The sequence below is a fragment of the Nesoenas mayeri genome (genome assembly GCF_963082525.1).
Source record: "Nesoenas mayeri genome assembly, chromosome: 30".
In the NCBI taxonomy this organism is placed as follows: domain Eukaryota; kingdom Metazoa; phylum Chordata; class Aves; order Columbiformes; family Columbidae; genus Nesoenas; species Nesoenas mayeri.
This window is the reverse complement of record NC_137564.1, coordinates 1,402,729-1,424,892: the sequence shown is the minus strand read 5'-3', so window position 1 is coordinate 1,424,892 and position 22,164 is coordinate 1,402,729. Positions and strand designations below refer to the sequence as shown.

The 22,164-nt window shown below is 66.3% G+C and overlaps 3 protein-coding genes across 4 annotated transcripts; all 3 read left to right on the top strand.

The window, feature by feature from the left end:
* Positions 1-1,827: 1,827 nt before the first annotated feature.
* On the top strand, positions 1,828-5,748 carry SCAMP3 (secretory carrier membrane protein 3). 2 transcript variants are annotated; one of them, XM_080361207.1, is made up of 9 exons: positions 1,842-1,934; positions 2,004-2,075; positions 2,159-2,299; positions 2,845-2,965; positions 3,069-3,197; positions 3,644-3,803; positions 4,054-4,155; positions 4,250-4,367; positions 4,470-5,748. In XM_080361207.1, exons 1-9 carry the CDS (start codon positions 1,887-1,889, stop codon positions 4,614-4,616), a joined length of 1,038 nt encoding a protein of 345 aa, XP_080217333.1. In that variant the 5' UTR covers positions 1,842-1,886; the 3' UTR covers positions 4,617-5,748. The 2 variants fall into 2 exon arrangements, with proteins under 2 accessions (XP_080217334.1, XP_080217333.1); XM_080361208.1 differs by lacking the exon at positions 2,004-2,075 and having other exon boundaries at positions 1,828-1,934.
* An 854-nt stretch (positions 5,749-6,602) lies between these two features.
* ENTREP3 (endosomal transmembrane epsin interactor 3) lies at positions 6,603-10,847 on the top strand (the record flags this gene model as incomplete). Its single annotated transcript, XM_080361194.1, has 12 exons — positions 6,603-6,821; positions 7,453-7,509; positions 7,622-7,732; positions 7,890-8,015; positions 8,084-8,191; positions 8,352-8,512; positions 8,615-8,714; positions 8,783-8,867; positions 8,969-9,538; positions 9,646-9,711; positions 9,913-10,175; positions 10,677-10,847. 12 exons carry the CDS (start codon positions 6,603-6,605, stop codon positions 10,845-10,847), a joined length of 2,037 nt encoding a protein of 678 aa, XP_080217320.1.
* A 1,214-nt stretch (positions 10,848-12,061) lies between these two features.
* On the top strand, positions 12,062-21,308 carry LOC308050905 (uncharacterized protein; the record flags this gene model as incomplete). The annotated part of the gene is made up of 20 exons (XM_080361121.1): positions 12,062-12,118; positions 12,302-12,493; positions 12,568-12,714; positions 12,821-12,954; positions 13,023-13,195; positions 13,293-13,530; positions 13,626-13,850; positions 13,963-14,126; positions 14,259-14,384; positions 14,471-14,569; positions 17,404-17,465; positions 18,232-18,423; positions 18,497-18,643; positions 18,763-18,896; positions 19,174-19,346; positions 19,451-19,685; positions 20,460-20,684; positions 20,761-20,924; positions 21,012-21,137; positions 21,203-21,308. The coding sequence occupies exons 2-20, from the start codon at positions 12,343-12,345 to the stop codon at positions 21,306-21,308; spliced, it is 3,021 nt and encodes a 1,006-aa protein (XP_080217247.1). The 5' UTR covers positions 12,062-12,118; positions 12,302-12,342.
* Between the last annotated feature and the right edge of the window lie 856 nt (positions 21,309-22,164).

Below are 22,164 nucleotides of genomic sequence, written 5' to 3'. Positions count from 1 at the left end.
ATGGGGTGGCTGTTGGAAAGCGGGTTCCCCGGGTGCCACGTTCAGCTCTCAAGCGCACCCCCATGTCGTCTGTGCCTTTTTGGCGCTCAGGCGCTCCCCAGCAAGCTTTGGGCTTCGCGGGGGAGTCGCTGGGGACGTCTCAGGCTCCGTGCAGACATTTTGCCAGCGTGTCTGGAAGAGCCTCGCCAGGGTGGTGTCTAACAGAGCAGACTCTGCTGTGGCACCATCTGTGTGCAGCAGACGCTGTCCTGGCTCTGGCAGACAAACAGCACGCAGAGGGGTAAAGGAAAAGCCTTTGTGAGCTTGCGATCCTGATTTAGTCTTCTCCTGTGGTATCGCTTGGCCAGGGAATGAGAGCAGGTGAAGAACGAGTCCTGCTGTGCGCGTAGCCGCCTCCTGGGTGAGTCTGGATGAGAATTAGATTGAACAGACTGTCTCAGACCTAACAAAATAACCCACGCTGGTGTCCAAAACCTGAATCCACAGCTTTTACCCTCCCAGCGGAGAGCGTGGCTCGAGGCGCCGGCTGTCTGGGCTGAAGTGGGAGCTCGGGAATTTGTGTGTAGGTTTGCAAGTCTGTGTTCAGAGGCTGATGAGTATTTTTAGTGCTGGGAGCCGCGATGGGAACTAGAGGCGGGTACAGAGAGACGTGGAATCCCCGGTTGGGAGGGGATGTCGGGATACAGCCCCCGTGCAGCTGGTAGCTCATGGAATTGGAGATCCCTATAAATAACTGGTCCAGGAGACAGATACATTGAATTCCTCAAGCTGCTGGTTGTGCCTTGAATTCTTACCCTGGGGCTGTTTTGCTTCCATGGGGTTGGGTGTAAGGCGCATTCGGGGGGGCTCAGTGAAACAGCTGCTCCGCTGCACCCCTACCAGCCCTGAGGGTAAAGCCTGGGGGGCTGCAGGCGGGGCGGAGGTGAACAGGACCGGTACCGTCTGGGTAAGAGGCGGGAGCCGCCTGGGGGGTTTGGACGTGAGGCCTAAGGGGGATGGGCAGGAGGGGTCTGCTTAGGCCAGGCTGAACCAGCCATGGTTGGGTGGGAGACATGGCCCTGGGTGGGGAACCTGGAACCAGGGGCACCCAGCTGAGGTGACACAGGAAGGTGTCCAGGCGGGTTGGAATGTCTGCACAGAAGGAGACTCCACACCCTCCCTGGGCAGCCTGGGCCAGGCTCTGCCACCCTCACCACAACAAGTTGCTTCTCATCTGCCAGCGGAACCTCCTGTGTTGCAGTTTGCACCCATTGCCCCTTGTCCTGTCCCTGGTTGTCACCAGCAGAGCCTGGCTCCATCCTCCTGACACTGCCCCTTGCCATCTTGAGCCCCAGCAATGAGTCCCCCCTCAGGCTCCTCTTGTCCAGCTCCAGAGCCCCAGCTCCCTCAGCCTTTCCTCACACGGGAGATGCTCCACTCCCTGCAGCATCTTGGTGGCTGCGCTGGACTCTCTGCAGCAGTTCCCTGTCCTGCTGGAACTGAGGGGCCGCAGCTGGACACAAGATTCCAGGTGTGGTCTCCCCAGGGCAGAGCAGAGGGGCAGGAGAACCTCTCTGACCCACTGACCACCCCCTTCTAACCCACCCAGGCCGTCACCGTAGGCCCCGCGTTACCGTAGGCCCCGCCGTTGCCATGGGAACGCGCTCCCGGCGGGCACTGCGCGGGGAGGGGGGAGCGGGGCAACGCGCCGGCACGTGACTCTGAGCCATGTGGCCACATCACGTGCTCTTCTCCACCTGGCCCCGCGCATGCCCGGAGGCTCCCTGCAGTGGCGCGCCGGGCGGTGCCGGTGACGTCACGACGCGGCGACCAATCGGCGGCGGGGGGGCGGAGCCGGCGGCGGCGCTGAGGCGGCGGCGGCCCCGGTTCGGTTCCCGCTCCCGGCCATGGCCCAGCGCGGCGGCCCCGCGGTGCTCCCGGACAACCCCTTCCAGGTACAGCCCGGCCGCGGCGGGAGGGCGGCGACGGCCCGTCCCCGGCCTCACACCCCGTGTGTCTTGCAGGACCCCACGGCGCTGCAGCCCCGGCCCGGTCCCGCGGCGCTGGACTCCTACAACCCCTTCGAGAGCGGCGCGGTGAGCGGGGCGGGACGGGGCCGCTTCCCGCCGGCCTTCCCGCTCCGCCTGCCCCCTCACCGGCCGCTTTCTTCCCCCTGCAGCCGCCGCCGCCCTACCAGGCGCCATCGGCGGCCCCGCCGCCGCTTCCCCCGGCCGGGGTGTCCCCGCCGCAAGCGGCCGCGCAGCCCCCGCGGAGAACCAGCCCCACGGAGCCCCGCAACTACGGCTCCTACGGCACGCAGGTACCGGGGACCGGGGCAGAACGGGAGCCCCAGCGAAGAGAAGCTGCTAAATTAACGTAGGCTGTGATTAAGATACAAAGGACGTGCCCATCGTTAACCCATCGTTAACCCATCGTTAACCTGTCAACACGACGGTGCTTTCTGACCCCCTGCAAAACGAGGGGGTGTTTTTTCAAGTTTTAGATCCTTCTGCACGGCAAGAGGGAGACAGAAGATTCAGTAACACACTGTTACTGAAGCAGAGTGTTAAGCAGTTAAGCAGTGTTAAGAAGCAGAGTGCTTAGCTTATGTTTAACTAATAATTAATAGATGTAAGTAATTATAAATAATTATAACTAACATCAACTATTTCTTAGTATAGATGTATGTCGAAGTTTTCAACAATTGTAATGCACATGTAATAATTATGTGAATATAAGTAAGGCAAGAGCATCCAGTCTTTGAAGCACTTGTGGAGGATGATCCCCGGCGCTGATAAAACGAAGAATGCCTCTGCTGTTGAGCTGATTTCTCCGTTTCAGCGGGTTTTGGTGCTCTCTCCTCAGGCCTCGGCGGCGGCCGCCACGGCCGAGCTGCTGAAGCGGCAGGAGGAGCTGAACCGCAAAGCGGAGGAGCTGGACCGGCGGGAGCGGGAGCTGCAGAATGCGGCCCTGGGTGGTGCTGCAAGTGAGTGGCCTGGGGGACAGCGCGGGGACAGCTGCCGCCTCCCCCGGGGCTCCTGCAGCCCCGGCACCGCCGCTCGCTCCTTCTCGCTTCCTTCTCTCCGCAGCGAGGCCGAACAACTGGCCCCCGTTGCCGTCGTTCTGCCCGGTGAAGCCTTGCTTCTATCAGGACATCCCCGTGGAGATCCCCGCTGACTTCCAGAAGACCGTTTCTACCATGTATTACCTCTGGATGGGTGAGTGGGAACTTCAGGGCAGAGGAACAAGCGGGCTTGGGCTCTTCTCCCAAGCAGCAAATGAGAGGAAATGGCCTCAGGTTGCCCCAGGGAAGGTTCAGATTGGATGTTAGGAAGAAATTATTCACAGAAGGGGTTGTGGGGTGTTGGAACAGGCTGCCCAGGGCAGTGCTGGAGTCGCCATCCCTGGAGGGGTTGAAATACACAGAGATGAGGTTCTCAGGGATGTGGGGCAGTGCCAGAGGTGAGTTAGCGGTTGGAATCGATGATCTTGAGGGTCTCTTCCAACCAAGATGATTCTAAGTGTCCTGCACGCGAGCGAAGCAGCAGCAGCCATGATTAACTGGAGCAGTTGTGATTAATTAACACACGGCCTGGGGTGCTGACCCCTCGGCGCGGGGAGCGGGATCCCCGCTCGGGTTCCTGACCCGTGTTGTCTCTCTCAGCCAGCACCATCGCTCTCTTCCTGAACTTCTTGTCCTCGCTGGCCTGGTTCTGCGTGGACCCCTCGTCCGGTTCTGGGTTCGGCCTCTCCATTCTCTGGGCTCTGCTCTACACGCCCTGCTCCTTCGTCTGCTGGTACAGACCGATGTACAAAGCGTTCAGGTGCGTATCTGCTCGAGCAGCGGGGAGGGGTTTGCTGCATAGCTGCTGCTCCAAACTGGGAAGACTGGGCTGCTCCGTTGACAAGGCTCTTGCCCAGAGTGTGACACCAATGGTGTCCCAGCTCCTTGTGGCCTTTGGGGCTTGGGGACGTGGTGATTCAGTGCTGAGCTTTGTGTTGTTACACCCCTCACGTTAGGGAAGGTTGGGAGTTCTTTCCTGTGGCCTAACCTCGCCTGTCTCTTTCTCCCAGGAGCGACAGTTCGTTCAACTTCTTTGTCTTCTTCTTCGTCTTCTTTGCCCAGAACGTGATGTACGTGCTGCAGGCCATCGGCATACCCAACTGGGGATTCAGGTGTGTGTTGTGCTCCCCCTGGGGACCCCAGCCAGCCGAGTACCCCAAAAAGGGAGGAGGGGGAACCTGCAGGCAACCACCTTGTGTTTTGCAGTGGCTGGATATTGAGCCTGATAGCGCTGCGCAAGAACACAGCCGTGGCCGTGATGATGATCATAGTGTCCTTGTCCTTCACGGCAGTGGCTGTGCTGGGCATCATTATGCTGAAAAAGGTGAGTTGGGATCGGCTCTTGGGGAGGACGAGGGCAGGTTTGGCACAGCTCCGTTCACCTGGAGGCCTTGAACTTGACCCCGAGCTTGCCGCTCTCTCCCAGATCCACTCTCTGTACCGCCGGACGGGCGCCAGCTTCCAGAAGGCGCAGGAGGAGTTTGCCGCGGGGGTCTTCTCCAACCAGGCGGTGCGCACGGCGGCCGCCAACGCTGCCGCGGGCGCCGCCACCAACGCCTTCCGGGCGCCCTAACCGTGCGGGGGACCCCGCTTTTCCATCGCACGTGGGCTCTTTCTGAGGAAGAGGAAATCCAATTGGCACTTTCATTGGATCCCCGTGTGTCTCGCATCAGCTGGCAAGAGGCTGCCTCATCCCAGCTTGGAAGTGCTGGTGCCCGAATCGTCTGCTGCTCTCACCCCCTTTCCTCGCGGGCGGAGGCTGTTGTGGTTTGCGCTGGTCCCCCTTCCCTCGCAGACTGGGGAAGGAGCGGGACGGGAGGTGGCGGATCCCGTCATCGCCCTCCCTTCCAGCGCCAGCTGCTGGGGCAGGAGCCTCCTCCAGATGTGTGACAGGGACCGAAACAGCTGCTCGGCTCTTACTGCGTGTCCTGGGCCGTGAAGGGTCCCCGTGTACCCAGTCCAGGGTGGGCAGGGTCCAGCTCTTCCTTGGAGGCTTTTTGCTGCCTTCCCCTTGCTGTTGGAGCAGCTTCCCCACCGAAAACATCGTCCCAGTCCTGCCCTGTGCTGCTGGGCTGGGAGGGAGCCCCGTTCCAGTCCCTTTCCCCATCCTCTCCATCTCTCCTTGGCTGAGCTGAGCCCGCTCCAGGCGGGGGATAAGGGGGACACAGCCAGGACTGGTGCATGGTGCACGGGGCTGGGTGCTGGGGGTGGCTCCTGGGTGCTCAGGAGGGCTCCTAGTAGCCCCTTAGCTCCCTCCTCACCTCCAGCCAGGGCCCACACGGCTTCTCCCTTCATCCCCTGGGTCCAGGGACCCCTCGCAATCCCCAGCACTCTTCCCCATGCCCCTTCGCCCTCTTCCCTTTTCGGGGGCCCAGCTGCTCCCTGTACGTGCCCCTACTAACCCCCCGTGTCCCGTGTGCCCGTGTCTTTGGGGATCCCCGACCCTGCTCCTCCTGCGCCGGGTCTCATGAGTTCTGCTTTGCCCCATCTCCGGGGGTTTGTTCCCGCTGCTTCTGGGCCAGCGAGAGGGTTCGTGCCTTCATCCATGGGGCCCAGCGCCTGCAGCTGGACCTCTGTCCCCTCCCGCTGCGGGGGGCTGGCGCTGGGTGACAGCGGTGTCCCCGCTCCCGGCGCGCCCTCCCGTGTGTTGCTGTGCTCGCCGCCGAACCGCCTTCAGGTTTTATTTAAGGAATAAATGAAGTTTCACTCCGTGCCGCCTCGTCTGTGTGTTCCGGCCGGGAGCGGCGGGGCGGGCCCGGACTACAGCTCCCGGCGGCCCCGCTGCGGGGGCGGCCCCGGTGCGGGCGCGGCCCGAGCGGCCACCGGGCGGCGACGGGAGCGTCCCCGGAGCTGCCGCTGCGCCTCGGGCTCGCCCGCTCCGCCGCCCGCTCTCCTGCCGTAACCGCGGCCTCCGGCCCCGCCGGAGCGGGGGGCTCTGCGGGAACGATGCTCGGCAGCATCCCGCCCACCGGGCGGCCCCGGGAGGGGCCGGGGCTGCGGGGAGCGGGGCGGCGAGCCCGCCCGTAGCCGCCCGCCCGGGACCGGGGGCGCTCCGGCAGCGGGAGCCCCTGCGCCCGGTGCCGGCGGAGGATGCTCCAGGGCGGCGGCCGGACGCTCGCCCGCGGCTCCCGCCGCCCGGTGCTGCCCCGGGGGCCGGCGGTCCCGGGCGGTATGAACCCCCGGCGGGGGCCCGGTGCCCGAGGGACGGCGACAGAGGAAGAAGCCCCGGGGCCGCGTTCTGGCTCCGGCCGGGAGCTCTAGGCCGGCTGTGCCCCCGGCATGCGAAGGTACCATTGAGGCCAGTTCCATTCCCGCGACACCCGGCGGAGCTTCTGGGGGTCCCGGTCCTGCGTGGCCGTGGGCGCTGCCCCGAGCACCCGTCCCAGGGGACTGGGAAGAGCTGCTGTCAGCATCCTTCTACAAGGCGAAAGGTGGAGGCTGGCCTGTTCTGCAGAGCGTCCATTCCTGCTTCCCCGGCACCGGCTTCATCCTGGCGCGGTGCCGCCGGTTGCCCCGGGGCTCCGGGGCCGGTTGTCCCCGCTCGCCGCCCGGGGCAGCCATGCCGTCCCCCAGCGAGTCCAGCCGCTCGCTGACCGGCCGCGCGTCCCGCAGCCTCACCCACCTCCGCGTCCAGCGGACCTGGCTGCAGATCCTGCTGGTGCTGGGCTTCATCCAAATGATCCTGGGCGTCCTGATTGTCACCTTCAGCCTGGTGGCGGCCACCATCACGCCCTCCACCAAGATCCGCCACTCCTGCCCATCCTGGGCCGGCTTCTCGGTGAGTCTGGGGTAGCGTATGGAGAGGTCGGGCACAGACACGCTCTGCTCGGGTCAGCATCTCCCTGGATGCTGAATTTGTCACCGGTCCCAAGGGAGGGTGGCCCCGCTGCTCCCCCACCCTCTGCCTGTGGCTGCCGCGGTGCATTGTGGGAGAATCCTGGGGGGTTCCCCCGGGGTGACTGTGTGGGGGATGGAGACCCCTGGGCGCGGTGCAGGGTGCTATCGGGGGGTGCATGGGGGTGACGCGCTCCTGGTCACACCCCGAGCAGGTTCGTGCAGGGAGGGGTGCGCGGGGCGCTGTGGCGGCGGCGAGGGGGACAGGATGCTGTGCCCGCGGCGTTCGTGGGGTGGGGGCAGCACCCCAGCAGGCCCTTGGTCACCAACGGTGACCGTGCAGCACTGATCCTGGCCCAGAGCACCCGCAGTCCCCAGGCTTTCCAGTGCCCTGAATCAGCAGTTTCTCCCGGCTCGTGGCACCGTTGTCCCCACGGCCCTGCCACTCCCAGGCCGGCTCTGGGTCCACGGGGCTCAGGGGGCTCTGCCCATGGGTGGGGGGTGCTCTGGGCCCCTCCACCTGGCAGAGACCCATCCTCATCCTCATCCTCACCCCTGGGCTTGTGCATCCGCAGCTGGCGCTGTCTGGGCTTGTTGGCATCATCTCCTGGAAGCGGCCACTCACGCTGGTGGTAGGTGGTGCAGGGGGGACATGCTAGGGAGGGCAGCGTGGAGGGGCCAAGAGGCTCCCCGTGCCCCCCCGGCTCCGCGCTCGGCTGGCAGCCCCTCTCCTCCCCGCCGCAGGTCACCTTCTTCACGCTGCTGTCGGTGCTGGGCGTCATGCTGAGCCTCGCCGGGTCCATCCTGTCCTGCCAGAACGCGCAGCTGGTGACGTCCCTGGGGGCCTGCGAGAGGGTGAGGCTGGTGGGGGGGCTGCGGCAGAGCCCCCGGGCGGCTCCTCCGTGGCTGCGGAGCTCTGGGGACACGGGGTCTGCGGAGCAGGGGACGCACCGGTGGCTCCTGGGGAAGGGACGAGCACCCAGACGTCCCTCACGGCGTTCCTTGTCCCCAGGAAAGGGACCTGTGTGTCTGCTGCCAGAGCCGCTCGGAGCCCCCGCCCGCGTCCTGCAGCCGGCACAGCGAGATGCTCACCATGTACCCCAACCCCGACTGCCGCAGCATCCGCGTGGCGCTCAAGGTGGGGGACGCGGGGGGTGCCCGGGGAGCGGCACCGCGATGGCCGCGGCTCACCCCGCTCCTCCCCAGGACCTGCTCTTCAGCGTCTGCGGCTTGACCGTCTTCTCCACCATCGTCTGCACGCTCTCCGCCGTCGTGTGCTGCGTCCAGATCTTCTCCCTCGACATCGTCCATGTGGTGCGTCCCAGCCCTGGCCCAGCAGCAGACGGGATGGGGGTGGCCCTGGGGTGCCAGGGAAGGACCTGGCCCCAAACTGCGTGTGGATAAAGGCCCAGGACATGCGTCCCTTGCTGGATTTCTGGGTGGGGGGTCCCAACTCTCCCTCCTCTCCCTGCAGCTGGTCCCCCAGCGCTCGAGCTCCGTGACGCTGGAATGCACGTCCCCCCCCGACACCTTCCTACAGAGCATGATGGACTTCGAGGAATTTGTGCCCCCGGTGCCGCCTCCCCCCTATTACCCACCCGAGTACACCTGCAGCTCCGAGACCGACGCGCAGAGGTACCGGGCTGGGCCGGGACTGGGGGGTCCATTTGTCCCCAAGCAGAGTTTGTCCCCAAGCAGAGTTTGTCCCACCTGACGTGGCTTTTCCTGCTTGCACAGCATCACCTACAACGGCTCCATGGACAGCCCCATGCCGCTCTACCCCACCGACTTCCCCCCATCCTATGAGACGGTGATGGGGCTGCGGGGGGACAGCCAGGTGGGATGCGGGGGGCGCGGGGAGGGCCAGGCTCCCGCTCTGCCCGCGCTGACTGCGCCGTCCCGCAGGCCACGCTGTTTGACTCGCAGCTGACGGACGGCTCGCACGCCTGCACCTGCGACCGCGTCCCCTCCATCGTGCTCAGCGGAGAAGGTGAGCGTGCCCGGTGACACCGCGGGACGGGACGAGGACTCGCGGGGACACCAGCCCTCCCCGGCAGCTCTTCACCCCGACGCACTCTGCTCCTCTTGCAGTGTCCATGGACAGCGGGTCCCTCATCATGTCCGAGATCATGGACATCCCCGGGGACAGCAGCCCGTCGGAGGACTCGTGCCTCCTGGAGCTGCAGGGCTCCATGCGCTCCGTCGACTACGTCCTATTCCGCTCCATCCAGCGCAGCCGCGCCGATTACTGCCTGAGCGTGGACTGCGTGCAGTGCAGCCACCACGCGCGCAGCCCCACGCTGGGCTTGCAGGGGCCCTTCGAGGAGCGTCCCCAGCCCCGAGTGCGCGGGGAACGCTCCTACTCCTGCTCCACGGAGGAGCCCACCCACGACGGCATCTTGGTGGGGGGAGCCGTGACCCACAGCTGCAACCGCCTGGAGGGGCTGGCGCGCTGCGCAGGGCCCTGCTTCCCCGAGGTGCGGCTCAAGGAGAAGGGCTCTTGTCAGGGACGCGGCGGCCGCTCCGCAGGGCCCGGCGCCGGGCGCCTCGGTCACCCGCGACGGAACAGCGAGACCTCCTGCCCTTCGTCACCGGGGCTGAGCCAGCGCCCGCTCGTGAGGTCGCACAGTGACCCCGGTGTCCTGATGGGCGGCCGTGCTGGTAGGTGACACGTGTGTGGCCGCGTCCTGGATGCGCCGCGGGGTTTCGGCTGCGTTTGTGTGCTGGGGGGGCTGCCGGAGCCTGAGCGCGCTTTCTGCTCCCAGCAGATTTCGGGGAAGTACTTTATACCAAAGCACTGGAGGACACTGTGTCCAACTCCTCTGCGGATACAGGTCAGGGCATGCATATATTGGGATATGCTGGGAGGTGGGGAGGGGCCCCTGCAGCCCTTTGGGGGTCAGGCTCACCCCGCTGGGATGATGGAGATGTGCGCTGGTACCGTTGCCTATTGGGAAGGGGGGACAGCGCGACCCCCGTGGGTTTTGGGGACATGGTGAGCGGTGTCCCGGTGCTGAGCGGCGCTGTCCCCGCAGGGCTGTGCTCCGCAGCCTGTCTGCTCCGCCACCCACACTGTGACTCCCCCCTGCTGCTCCGGGCCGGCTCGCTGGGGAAGGACAAACCGCTGCTCTCCAAGAAGGTGACGCAGCAGCTCTCGCAGACGACGACCCGCTCCCTGGGGGACCTCAAGGTGTGCCGGGGCACCCGCGGGCTGGTGGCCAGGTTCCTGCAGCGACCCAGGCGCAGCCGAGCGCCCAGCGTGGAGCTGCCCGGCCACAGCGCCCAGGGCCACAAGCAGGTGAGCTCCTGTAGCTGCGGTGCTCCAGGGGACAGGGCCAGCTCCTCTTACCTGGGGAGCCCCATCTGCACCCTCTCCGCTCCCCACTAGAACGTTTACACTGGCCCTTCTGGGGTCCCCGTTCCCCTGCCGCGCACCCCTCGGTGCATGGGGCTGCAGGCAGAGCCTCTGCCACGGCACTGTTGTCACCCAGCCCTTCTTGGCGTGCTGGTCCTTTCCCCTTGGCCCCCCCCCCGTATCTGCGAGTGGGAAAATCACGTGTGTCACCACAGCTTCGGCTTTGTTCCTGAGTCACCACGGCCCGTAGGCAGCTGCTGGGACATCCCGTGCTCATCCTATGGGATGCTGGTGACCTTGGGACGCCCCGATGGGAGTGATCCCGTCCTTAATGACACCGTCCGCGTGTGACGCACGCCTCTGCCACCTCCGCTGCCCCGTCCCGCTGGGTGCCAGGGGCGGGTGCTGCCTGCGCCGCTGCAGCCCGTCCCCACGGGGTTGCAGGTTCCCTGGAGCGCCTGGCCGGGAGCGGAGCGGCCCCAGGAAGGCATCCACCTGCAGAGCTGCGGGGACCTGAGCTCCACCTCGTCCCTGCGCCGGCTCCTGTCCGCCCGCCGGCTGGAGCGCGGCCGCCTGCGCAGCCTCGGCGGGACCTGCAAGGAGAGCGCCCTCTGACCGCGCCCTCCCGCGGGGACCCCGCTGCGGGGCCGGGGGTCCCGCTCGGGGCCGGGCGTCCCGCTCGGGGCCAGGGCCCTCGGACGTTGCTCGGACGTTGATTCTCGGCAGGGCTGGGTCCTGCGCCAGCGCCCTGGGGGCTCGGCAGGGTCCCTTCCCCAGGGCGAGGGGCTGGTCCCCTGGGGTGGCCGCTGGGGGCCGAGGCGGCCGTGCCTGTCCCCTGCCCTGTCCCCTGCGCTGGCCGTGCCTGTCCCCTGCCAGCCGTGCCTCTACTCTGGGATAGCCATGCCTGTCCCCTGCCCTGTCCCCTGCGCTGGCCGTGCCTGTCCCCTGCCAGCCGTGCCTCTACTCTGGGATAGCCATGCCTGTCCCCTGCTCTGTCTCCTGCGCTGGCCGTGCCTGTCCCCCACCCTGGCTGTGCCTGTCCCCTGCCTTGTCCCCTTGTGCCAGCCGTGCCTGTCCCTCATGCCAGCTGTGCCTGTCCCCTGCCTTGTCCCCTTCCCTGTCCCCGTGCCAGCTGTGCCTGTCCCCTGCCCTGTCCCCGTGCCAGCTGTGCCTGTCCCCGTGCCAGCTGTGCCTGTCCCCCGCCCTGTCCCCGCGCTGGCCGTGCCCGCCCCGGGGTCCCCATGCGCGTTGCGGGGCCGGTCCCGCGGCGCTCGCAGCCCCTCGCTAGAGACCGAATAAAACGTGGTCGCCTCCCCCTGTGGCTCCCGGGACCGTGTGGCTGGCGGCACCGGGGAGGGGCGGGACCGCGCGGGTCAGCTGAGCGGCCACGTGACGGGGGCGGGGCACCGGCCGCTCGTGTCCCCGGTGGCGGCTCCGCGGGCGCGGGGCGGCGGGTCCCGGTGCGTGGCCGTGGGGGCGCAGGGTGTTGCGCAACCGGGGCGGTGCCCGGTGCCCCGCGGCTCCTGCCGGGGTTTCCCGGTGCCGGGGACGGAGTGAGCGACCCCGCCGCCCCTGCGGCTCCGCGGCCCCGTTACCATCGCTCCATAGAACCGGCGCCCGCTGTCTTGCCCAAGCGGGGCCCAACGCCGCTCCTGCACCCGTGCCCCGGGCGTGGGCGGAACGGGAAGCCCGGGTGGCCTTAAAGGCGAGGCCGGCAGCGAACTCTGGACTGTCGGTGCGGCCAGGACCGGCTCGGGGTGTCGCCGGGACAGACGGGTCCCACGGTGCTGCCGCTTCTCCCGGGGGACACGGAGGGGCCATGGGGGCCGCCGTTGTCCTGGGCTGGCTGCTGCTGCTGCTGCTGCTGGTAGCGCCACCGGCCACAGGTGAGCACGGGGACATCGCGGGGGTGGCGATGGGACAGTGTGGCCGGGGGACCCTGGCACAGGCGCAGGAGCCGGGGTGCCCGGGCGGCGATGGGTGCGGAGCGCGGGGGCAGCGGCGGGACAGCCCTGGCAGGGACACGTCCCGGACCAGCGGCCGCCCCCACCCTGCCCGTGCCCCCCCAGGCGCCCGGCCCTGCAGCCCCAAATACTTCGGGCGCGATGCCATGGTGTGCGTCTGCAACGCCACGTACTGCGACACGCTGGACCCCGTGGTGCTGCCGGCCCCGGGCACCTACGTCAAGTACGAGAGCAGCAAGGCCGGCAAGCGGCTGGAGCGCAGCCAGGGGAGCTTCCAGCGCAGCCTGCGCGCCCCAGGTACCCGCTGCGGGCGCTGCGGCCACCGCGGGACCCCCCGGCGCCCGCCCTCACGCCGCCTTCCCTCCCTGCAGATCTCATCCTGACCGTGGACGTGACGCAGCGGTACCAGAAGGTGAAGGGTTTTGGTGGCTCCATCACCGACGCAGCTGCCATCAACATCCTTTCCCTGCCGGAAACAGCCCAGGATCACCTGCTCCGCTCGTACTTCTCTGAGGAAGGTGAGGGATGGGGACAGGGGATCCTGCAGCCCAGCGGCCAGTGGGGCTTGGAGGCCACTCGTCCCACTGTCCACCTCTGTGTGTCCCACCCCGCGGTGCCCGGCAGGGCTGGAGTACAACCTCATCCGCATCCCCATGGCCAGCTGCGACTTCTCCCTCCACGTCTACACCTACGATGACGTTCCCTTTGACTACGAGCTCGCCCACTTCAGCCTGCGAGACGAGGACACCAAGATGAAGGCAAGCAGTAGCAGGGTGGGATTTTTGGGGGAGCACAGGGGCTCAGCTCAGGTGATCCCCTCCTCCAGATCCCCCTCCTGCACCGAGCCTTGGCCATGAGCAAGCGGCCACTGTCGCTGTACGCGAGTCCCTGGACCTCCCCGACCTGGATGAAGACCAGCGAGTCCTTTGTGGGGAAGGGCACGCTGAAGGGACAGGCAGGGGACAAGTACCACAAGACCTGGGCCAACTACTTTGTACGGTAAGAAGCTCCTGGGGCTCAGGGGAGATACCCAGAGGCTCCCCAGTGGTGCAACTGGGGAGACCCCCCGGCTCACCACTCCCCCCTTGCACCCCAGGTTCCTGGATGAATACGCCAAGCACAACCTGACCTTCTGGGCGGTGACGGCGGAGAACGAGCCCACGGCCGGGCTGATCAACAACTACCCCTTCCAGTGCCTGGGGTTCACGGCCGAGCAGCAGCGGGACTTCATCGCGCGGGACCTGGGCCCCGCGCTGGCCAACAGCTCCCACCGCCACGTCCGCCTCATCATCCTGGACGACAACCGCATCCAGCTCCCGCACTGGGCCAAAGTGGTGAGCGCGGCGTATCGCTCGTCCCGCAGCGTGGAGCCTGTGGCCGTGGCTCTGTCCTGCGGGACACAGTGGCGACGGACTCTTCTCCCTGCCAGGTCCTGGAGGATGAGGAAGCAGCTCGTTACGTCCACGGCATCGGCATCCACTGGTACCTGGACTTCATCGGTCCCATCCAGGACACGGTGGTGCCCACTCACGAGCTGTTCCCTGACTACTTCATCCTGGCCACCGAGGCGTGCATCGGCGCCCATTTCTGGGAGCGGGACGTCATCCTGGGCTGCTGGGAGCGGGGGAACCAGTACAGCCACAGCATCCTGACGGTGAGGCCGCCGCGCCGCCCCGCGCAGCGGGTCCTGGAGCGGGGTGCTGGTGCGTCCCCCCTTCCGTCAGCACCCCACTCTTTGGGCAGATGTCTGGGATGTCCCGTTACAGAACCTCAACAACTACGTGACGGGCTGGACCGACTGGAACCTGGCCCTGGACCTGGAGGGGGGACCCAACTGGAGCAAGAACTACGTGGACAGCCCCGTCATCGTGGACAGCAGCGAAGGCGTCTTCTACAAGCAGCCCATGTTCTACCACATGGGGCACTTCAGGTGGGTCAGGGCCACCCCGTGGCACCAGCCCAGCTCCGTGGTTGCAGGAGCAGCTTTTCGGGAGGGGAACAGGGCAGGCGTGTCGGGAGGAGCGCTCGGCCGGGGTCTGACTCGCTTCTGGTGCCCGTGCAGTAAGTTCATCCCCGAGGGCTCCCAGCGCGTGGGGCTCGTCGCCTCCAAACAGTCCAAGAAGACAGAGCTGGAATACACGGCTTTCCAGCGCCCCGACGGTGCCGTGGTGGTGGTGGTTCTGAATCGGTGAGTGCAGGACCCCGTCCTGCCAGGCGTGTGCAGCTCAGCCCTGTGCACCCCGCAGCTCTGACCCCGCTGCTGCTCCCCTCCAGGTCCCCGCAGAACGTCACCTTCGGCTTGGCCGACACCGTTGGCCTCATGGCAGCCGTGGCTCCGGCCAACTCCATCCAGACCTACCTGTGGCAGCGGCAGTGATGGGGCTGGCATGCCCGCGGCTGGCCGGGGGTCTGATCCGGAGCAGCCCGGCGCTGCCCGGGGGCACGGAGGAGGTGGCTCCGCGCTGTGCGTGCCGCAGCAAAGCCTGGCTGAGCCAGAGGAGCGAGCCGAGCCGAGAGCACTGTGCACGTGTGCAGAAGAGTGGGGGGCACCGGTGCCCCGGGGGGTGGAGATCCCGCAGGCTGTGAACGCTGTTCTTACCGCTGCTCTGACATTAAATGCTGACGCTGCCTCCATGTCTGTGGCTGGAAGAGGAAGGGCCGGTTCTCTCCCGGGTGCTGTGGTTTGGTGCCACCTGGGCAGGGAGCCTGTGGGTTCTACCCTGCAAGCTCTGGGTCCTGGAGCAGGATTTGGGGCGGAGCGCTTGGTGGGGAGCCCTGGGCAGGGTTTGTGGCCAAGCTTCAGCTTTCTGCGCTTTTCCTGCTCCGTTGGAGCCACTCGCACCGGGTGCTGGGCTGGGGGGTGTGTGGGTCACATCGCACCCAGGCCAGGGTGCTCCATGGGCTTAGGGTTTGGAGGTAGAACCAGCTCAAGGAGCAGCTCAGCAGGGTGCGAGCTGGCTCGGGATGGGGTCAGGACGTCTGCAAGCTTCTCTTTGGGCTTTGCAGAGACAGGGGTGCCAGGCTGACTGTCCCCTGCCATGGGCTGCACTGTGCCCACCTGGGGATGGGGTAGAGCAGCCCCCGATGCCACGAGGAGGCTCAGGGTGCACTCGGGGCTCAGCACCCATCACAGAGCCGGGGCAGCTTGAGCAAGCGGGCGCGGGGCCAGGAGTGGGTGCTGAGCGCGGGCGCACCCCGGAAAGGGGAAGGAGCTGGGACAGGGCGTGCGGGGCGGAGGAGGAGGACAGGGAGGGCAGGATTGCAGGCGGGGTGAGGACGGGAGGCCGGGGTGATCAGGGTCAGGGTGCTCCCAGTGCTGCGTGGGCCGGCACTGCCCGCAACGGGGGTTCGGTGGGTGCCAGGGTCACCCGGGGGAGCTGGCGCGTCCCTGTGCCAGGACACAGGAGCCCCGGGACCCCACGCTACCCAAGTCCTGGGGGCACGAGCATCCTGCTCCTGTCCCAAGGCTGTTTGTGTTTGTCCACAAGAGGGACATATTTCTCCAGGATTGACACCGAGCTCTGCTCCCAGCATCCTGGAGCAGGACCGCTCTTCCACCTGCTTCTTCCTTCCAACGTTCTTATTTACCGTCTTCCTTTAATTTTTTACCAGCCCTGGTACTAAGAGCCAATACCCAGATGCTGAACCATCCCAGGACATGTAACTTTGTCCCTGTGCTCTGCTCGGAAGGACTGACTGAGTTAAATGGGCGAACCCTCCAACCTTATTAGACTCAGCTCATTAATTCTTGTGCAAAGTGCTGGTGGGACTGAGAGGATGGGACCCCCAGCATCTGGAACTGGTGCCCACCAGCAATGGCGGGGAGGACCCTGGAGCCTGAGCTGCTGCCGCGATGCTGCGCCGTGACTCCCGCTTCGGCACCGACGCCTTTGGAGCCGCCATCCCCATAAAGCCAACTCACCCCAGCTCCATGTCCCCGGGGTCCCTGTCCCCACTGGCTAACGGACAAAATTCACCCCCCCAGCTCCTCCACCTGCTGCAAACCCCATGAGAGAACCCGTGTGCTGGGAGGGGTGTGGAGAAGCGGCTCGGGGAGGGTTTATTTGGTGGGGTTTCCCGGCACCTCCCGTGCCACCCGCTGCGCCAAGGTGTGGCCGTTCCCCTGGGTCTCACTTTTCCTGCTCATCAGGAAGCTCTTATCTCCTATCAGCCCGTGCTGCCGGGGCTGAGCTCCAGCAGCCCCCGCACTGGTTTTGCTCTGGGGAGCTGTGGGGCTGCCAGCTTGCGATCGGCTTTGGGGAGGCAGCGCCAGACCCCAAAAATGAGGTGGGGCATCCTGGGTGCTCGGCACAGGGTCAGGAGGCAGCTGATCGCTGTGGTCAGCCGGGACTGACCTATTAATGACTCCTCAAAATTGGGGCTTATTAGCCTGGGTGCAGCACCCGGCTGGCACGTTTGTCACAGCTGGAGGTGGCAGAGCCGCGGGGACAGGAGCTTCATTCCGGCCTTGCCTGTTTGCGCCGTGACTTGTCATCGGGGGTGCCCAGCCCTGTCTTGTCCCCTCCCTGGTGGAGCTGGCGTGGGTGCCCACGGGTGGCAGGCGGGGGTGCAGGACCGTGGCAGGGCAGCGCTGGAGGGTAGAAAGAACCGGCATGAGTCGAATTGCCCCACAGCTGCATCTGATGTGCCAGAAACGGAGAGAATTAGTCACGGAGCCCGGAGAGGGAATGGAGCCGGTTGACCCTGCGAAGAGAAACTCTGAGCTCTGGTGTTCACGCTCTTGGACTTTTTGGATGGGACGGTTGGTCTTGGAGGAGCAGGGAGTGTTCCTGGAGCAGAACTGGGGGGTCGGGGCAGCGGGTTCCCCTCTGTGGGTCTGGTTGTCACCATCGAGGGCACCTGGGGGCTCACTCCCCGCTGCCACCTTTGTGCTGGGCGATGCCAAAGGCTCGGGCACAGCAGCACAGCCACGTTTGCCACGGTCACCTGAGGGTCCTGGACCCTCCCCACGCTGGGTGTACTGGCCACAGCAGCTCTGGGGGGCAAAACAGGGGAGCTGGGGTGGTGGGCAGGGGGTAATCACCCAAGGTGCTCGTTAGCAGGATGCTCTATGGCACCCACAAGCTCCGCTGTGCTCTAGGGGTTCATCCAGCCCCAGCCTGGTGGAGGAATGAAGCCAGCTCTTCCTTCACGGCGCCGCGGTGGGTTCTCGGAGGTGCCCCGTGCTGCACCTCTGTGTTGCTGAGGATTGTTGTGAGCCAGCACGATGTCCCCGTCACTCCTCTCTGGTGGCCGATGCCCTCGCACGGTAGCGGGTGGCGAGGAGGGACCCGGCGTTCCGCGGTGAGGGGACGCACGGTGCTCCGGGTCCGAAACCAGCGGTAGGTTGGGGACGGAAGGAGCGTGAGGAGGAGCTGTGGGGACAGGTGTCGCAGCAACACCCCGTCAAGACGAGGTGGGGAGGCTGGAGCTGCCCGAGGAGGAGGAGGAGGAGGAGGAGGAGGAAGGCTGGTGCAGCCCAGCCCGGGGAGCAGGCGGAGGCGGGTGGGCTGTGGCCTCCTGGGAGGGATGGACCCACCTCACCCTCCCGCAAACCGAGGGTCTTTGGGGGTGGGGGGCAGGACGGAGCGTGTGGCAGGAGCTCCCCAGCAGTGGAAGGAGGAGCAGGGGAGGAGGAGACGGCGCTGATCCAGCCGGGGAGCACAGCCTGCGCCGCCACCCCCTCCTGCACCCCTATCTGCGTGGGCTGGGGTGCCCACGCTCGCACGCTCTGCTCCCCAGAAGCCACCGGAGCCGGGAGGGACACGGAGGGGCCATGGGTGCTGCTGGTGTCCTGGGCTGGCTGCTGCTGCTGCTGCTGCTGCTGCTGCTGGTAGCGCCACCGGCCACAGGTGAGCACGGGGACATCGCGGGGGTGGCGATGGGACAGTGTGGCCGGGGGACCCTGGCACAGGCGCAGGAGCCGGGGTGCCCGGGCGGTGATGGGTGCGGAGCGCGGGGGCAGCGGCGGGACAGCCCTGGCAGGGACACGCCCCGGACCAGCGGCCGCCCCCACCCTGCCCGTGCCCCCCCAGGCGCCCGGCCCTGCAGCCCCAAATACTTCGGGCGCGATGCCATGGTGTGCGTCTGCAACGCCACGTACTGCGACACGCTGGACCCCGTGGTGCTGCCGGCCCCGGGCACCTACGTCAAGTACGAGAGCAGCAAGGCCGGCAAGCGGCTGGAGCGCAGCCAGGGGAGCTTCCAGCGCAGCCTGCGCGCCCCAGGTACCCGCTGCGGGCGCTGCGGCCACCGCGGGACCCCCCGGCGCCGTGGGCTCAGCCGGGATCTCTCTCGCAGGGCTGCTGCTGATGCTCAATGTCTCCGTGCTGTACCAGCATATAAAGGGTTTTGGTGGGTCCCTTTCTGACGCCGCTGCCCTGAACATCCTGGGGCTGTCCCAGCCAGCCCAGGACAACCTGCTGTGCTCCTACTTCTCCAAGTACGGTGAGCGACGAGGGTGACAAGGGCTGCTCACGGGGTCCCGGGAAGCAGCTGCACCCATCCGTGCTGCAGGGACACCCGGCGCCCCGGCGCCTGCTCCTGATGCTTTTGCTGCTCCGCAGGGATCGAGTACAACCTCGTGCGGCTCCCCATGGCTTCCAGTGACTTCTCCGTGCGCCCCTACAGCTACGACGACGTCCCCAACGACTACGAGCTGAAGCACTTCAGCCTGGCGGAGGAGGACGTGAAGATGAAGGTGGGGAAGCCATTGGTCCCTGTCACCTCCCTTGCTGGAGCTCCCGCGCGCGCCGGGACCTCCGTGACCGGTGTGGGAGGGTGCGTGGGGACACCCCATGGGAGCCGGCACCTCCTCTGGGACGTGTCCCAGCACATCCCAGCTGGTACTGGCAGGACGTGGAGCTGGGGACACATGGTTGGTGCTTGCAGGGGGTCCATTGAGTGCTCCCACTTCTTCCTGCCCTGGGCATCATGGTTTTGGGGGACTGAGACGGACCCTCTGCCCCCTCCCGCAGATCCCCCTCCTGCACCGAGCCTCGGCCATGAGCAGGCGGCCGCTGGCACTGTACGCGAGTCCCTGGACCGCTCCAGCCTGGATCAAGAGCAACAGGGACGTCCGTGGGACGGGCACGCTGAGGGGACGGGCAGGGGACAAGTGTCACAAGACCTGGGCCAACTACTTCATCAAGTACTGTCCCCTGGGGCCGGGATGCCCGAGGACCGTAAGGGGCTGAGGAACAGGTTGGGGCAGACGGGGGCGGCTGACGCCGCTCCCCACCTTTTCCCCACCAGGTTTCTGGATGAATACGCCAAACACAACGTGACGTTCTGGGCAGTGACGGTGCAGAACGAGCCCCGCGCCAGGATCCCCACGTTCCCCCAGTTCCCCACCGTCTCTTTCACCGCCGAGCAGCAGCGGGACTTCATCACCCACGACTTGGGGCCCGCGTTGGCCCGCAGCCCCCACCGCACCCAGCTCCTCATCATGGACGACCAGCGCATGTACCTCCCGCAATGGGCTGAGACGGTGAAGACGAAGCCCATGGCCCTGCCCGGCTCATCCCGCTCCCTCCGCTCCCTGTCCCACTAAACCCTTGGGTTTGCGCTGACGATTAAGCCAGCAGCTGCTCCCAGTCCTAGATAGAGCCGGAGTTAAACCAGGTCTACCAGAGAGGGAGCTGGGCTGGCTGATTTGGTAGCACCGCCTCCGCGTGTGCCTCCTGGAGCAGGGACGGGAGGTGGCATCCGTGTCCCAGATTCCCGCGGTATGGCACCGACAGGCACTGCTGCCCCAGCTCCTTCTCCGGGTCAAGTTTCGGCTGATTTGGCTTCCCCATGGCGATGCCAAAGAGTGTTTGTGGGAATTAACCTGCCAGCTAAAAGGAAATAAAGGTGCTCCTGCCTTGAGCGAGGCTGGAGCTGCTGGGGAGGGCGCAGCATGTCCCCCTGTCACCCCAAATCGGCAGCACCCGGGGACAAGGCAGGTGCAAAACCAGCCCTTGGGGGGGGATGCAAAGGGACGACTGGTCAGAAATGGGGGTGAGGTGCCCACCAAGGGGCACATCACCCCCTGCACTCCGTGCCAAGCAGGGTGCTGGAGCCACGCTGGGGTGCTGCTCGTGGCTCGTTGCTTGGGGTGCTGAATGGAGGGGGATGCGGGCGTGCAGTGCCTGCAGGAGGGGACAAAAGGGGATGTAAGCGGCCCCAGGGACCCCACTGGTGCGTGGGGTCTGTGTGTCCGTCCCCACGGGGCTCAGGGTGCTGGTGTCCCCGATGTGAGGTGTCCCCTCTGCTCCCCCAGGTCCTGGGTAACAGCACCGCTGCCGGCTACGTCGCCGGCGTGGCGGTTCACTGGTACCTGGATGGCGTCGTCTCGGCCCCCTGCAGCCTGGGGGTCACCCACAAGCTCTTCCCCGACCATTTTCTCCTCTACACCGAGGCCTGCAACGGCTTCCTCAGCCGCCAGTTCTCCGTGGCCCTGGGCTGCTGGGAGCGAGGGGAGCGCTACAGCCACAGCATCCTGACGGTACGACCCCCGGCGCTGCCCGCCCGGGTCTGGGGGCTCAGCGCGCCCCTGCTCAGCCCCCTCAACCCCCGCCCAGGTCCTGAACCACTTTGTGACCGGCTGGACCGACTGGAACCTGGCCCTGGACCTGCAGGGGGGACCCAACTGGGTCAAGAACTACGTGGACAGCCCCGTCATCGTGGACAGCAGCAAGGATGTTTTCTACAAGCAGCCCATGTTCTACCACATGGGGCACTTCAGGTGGGTCATGGGCGGAGTGGGGGGGCTCAGGGGTTGTCACCAGCCTGGGACGGGGGTCACAATCCCTCTCTGCTCCTCTCTTCGCAGCAAATTCATCCCCGAGGGCTCCCGGCGCGTGGGGCTGCGCAGCATCCGCCAAAACCCCTCCTGCCAGCTGGAGCACGTGGCTTTGCTGCGCCCCGACGGCGCCGTCGTGCTCGTGGTCCTCAACAGGTCAGGGGACAGCCTGGGTGGGGGGACGCTCGGCCACAACCCGCTCAACCCCTCTCGCTCCCCAGGTCCAGCTGCGATGTGCCGTTCGGGATCTGTGACCCCAGCGTTGGTTTCATCGAGACGGTGTCTCCGGCCAACTCCATCCAGACCTACCTGTGGCGGCAGCAGTGACACCGGGCAGGGCTGGGGACAGCACCGTGCAGTGGGGGGGTCCCCGGGGGTCAGTTATTCCCCCCGCCCTTTCCAGCATCCTTCAGTGATGGGAGTGGGTGGTGACCCGGTGCAGCAGGGATCCCCCAGCACGAGGGGCTGTGGGTGCTCCTGACACCGGGGTCTCCCAGGGCTGATGTGTTGGCGCTCCCCATCCTCCCCCCCACCCCCCAAAACCCTCCAGCCCCCCAAATCTCCCGCCGCTCCATCTCCTGGACCACGCTTCCACACGTGGCTCCACCGAAGCCTTCGCGTGTCGCTCGGGCGCCAAGTAAAGCCGTGACGCGCTCCCTCCGGAATGCGCCGTCCCCATCAGCGTTTCCTTTACGCGCTCGGAAAGGGCTCGGCTTTCCTCGGCGAAGGGCGAGGGGTGCCCCGAAGGGCTCCGGCCCCGTGGCCGGCATGTGGCCGCCTTGTTTAGCGCTGCAGCTGGAGCCCGCGCCGCTCGCCAGCTCTTGATTCGTTTCAGATGTGCTGGTGGCTTTCCCGAGCCTACTCTTATTCTTTTTTTGGTTTAATTCTTGTGTTTTTTGCAATCAAAATGTCCTGCTGCACCAGGGCGGACACTGTAGAAAATGGAGAGTGATTCTATCAATGTTCCGTCCACCGAACGTCACAGGCAAAATTGATGCCGTCTCTCAGAGCTCATGTCCGGCCACCCTGAGCCGGTGTGGCCTCCGGACAGAGTCCCCTCTATCCCGGCCGTGACCGACATGGAGCTCCCAGCCGCAATTACCTGACCAGCCTGTTTGCTCTCCTTAAATACCAGTTACAGTATTTGCTCGCTCCAGCCTTTGGGAACGTTACCAGCATCTTT

Bases quoted from the DNA above. Each gene is read 5' to 3' on its own strand.
- SCAMP3 (XM_080361207.1), top strand. From the start codon at position 1,887: ATGGCCCAGCGCGGCGGCCCCGCGGTGCTCCCGGACAACCCCTTCCAG. The intron at 2,076-2,158 runs GTGAGCGGGGCG...TTCCCCCTGCAG, and splicing joins ACCCCTTCGAGAGCGGCGCG to CCGCCGCCGCCCTACCAGGC. The intron at 3,804-4,053 runs GTGCGTATCTGC...TCTTTCTCCCAG, and splicing joins CCGATGTACAAAGCGTTCAG to GAGCGACAGTTCGTTCAACT.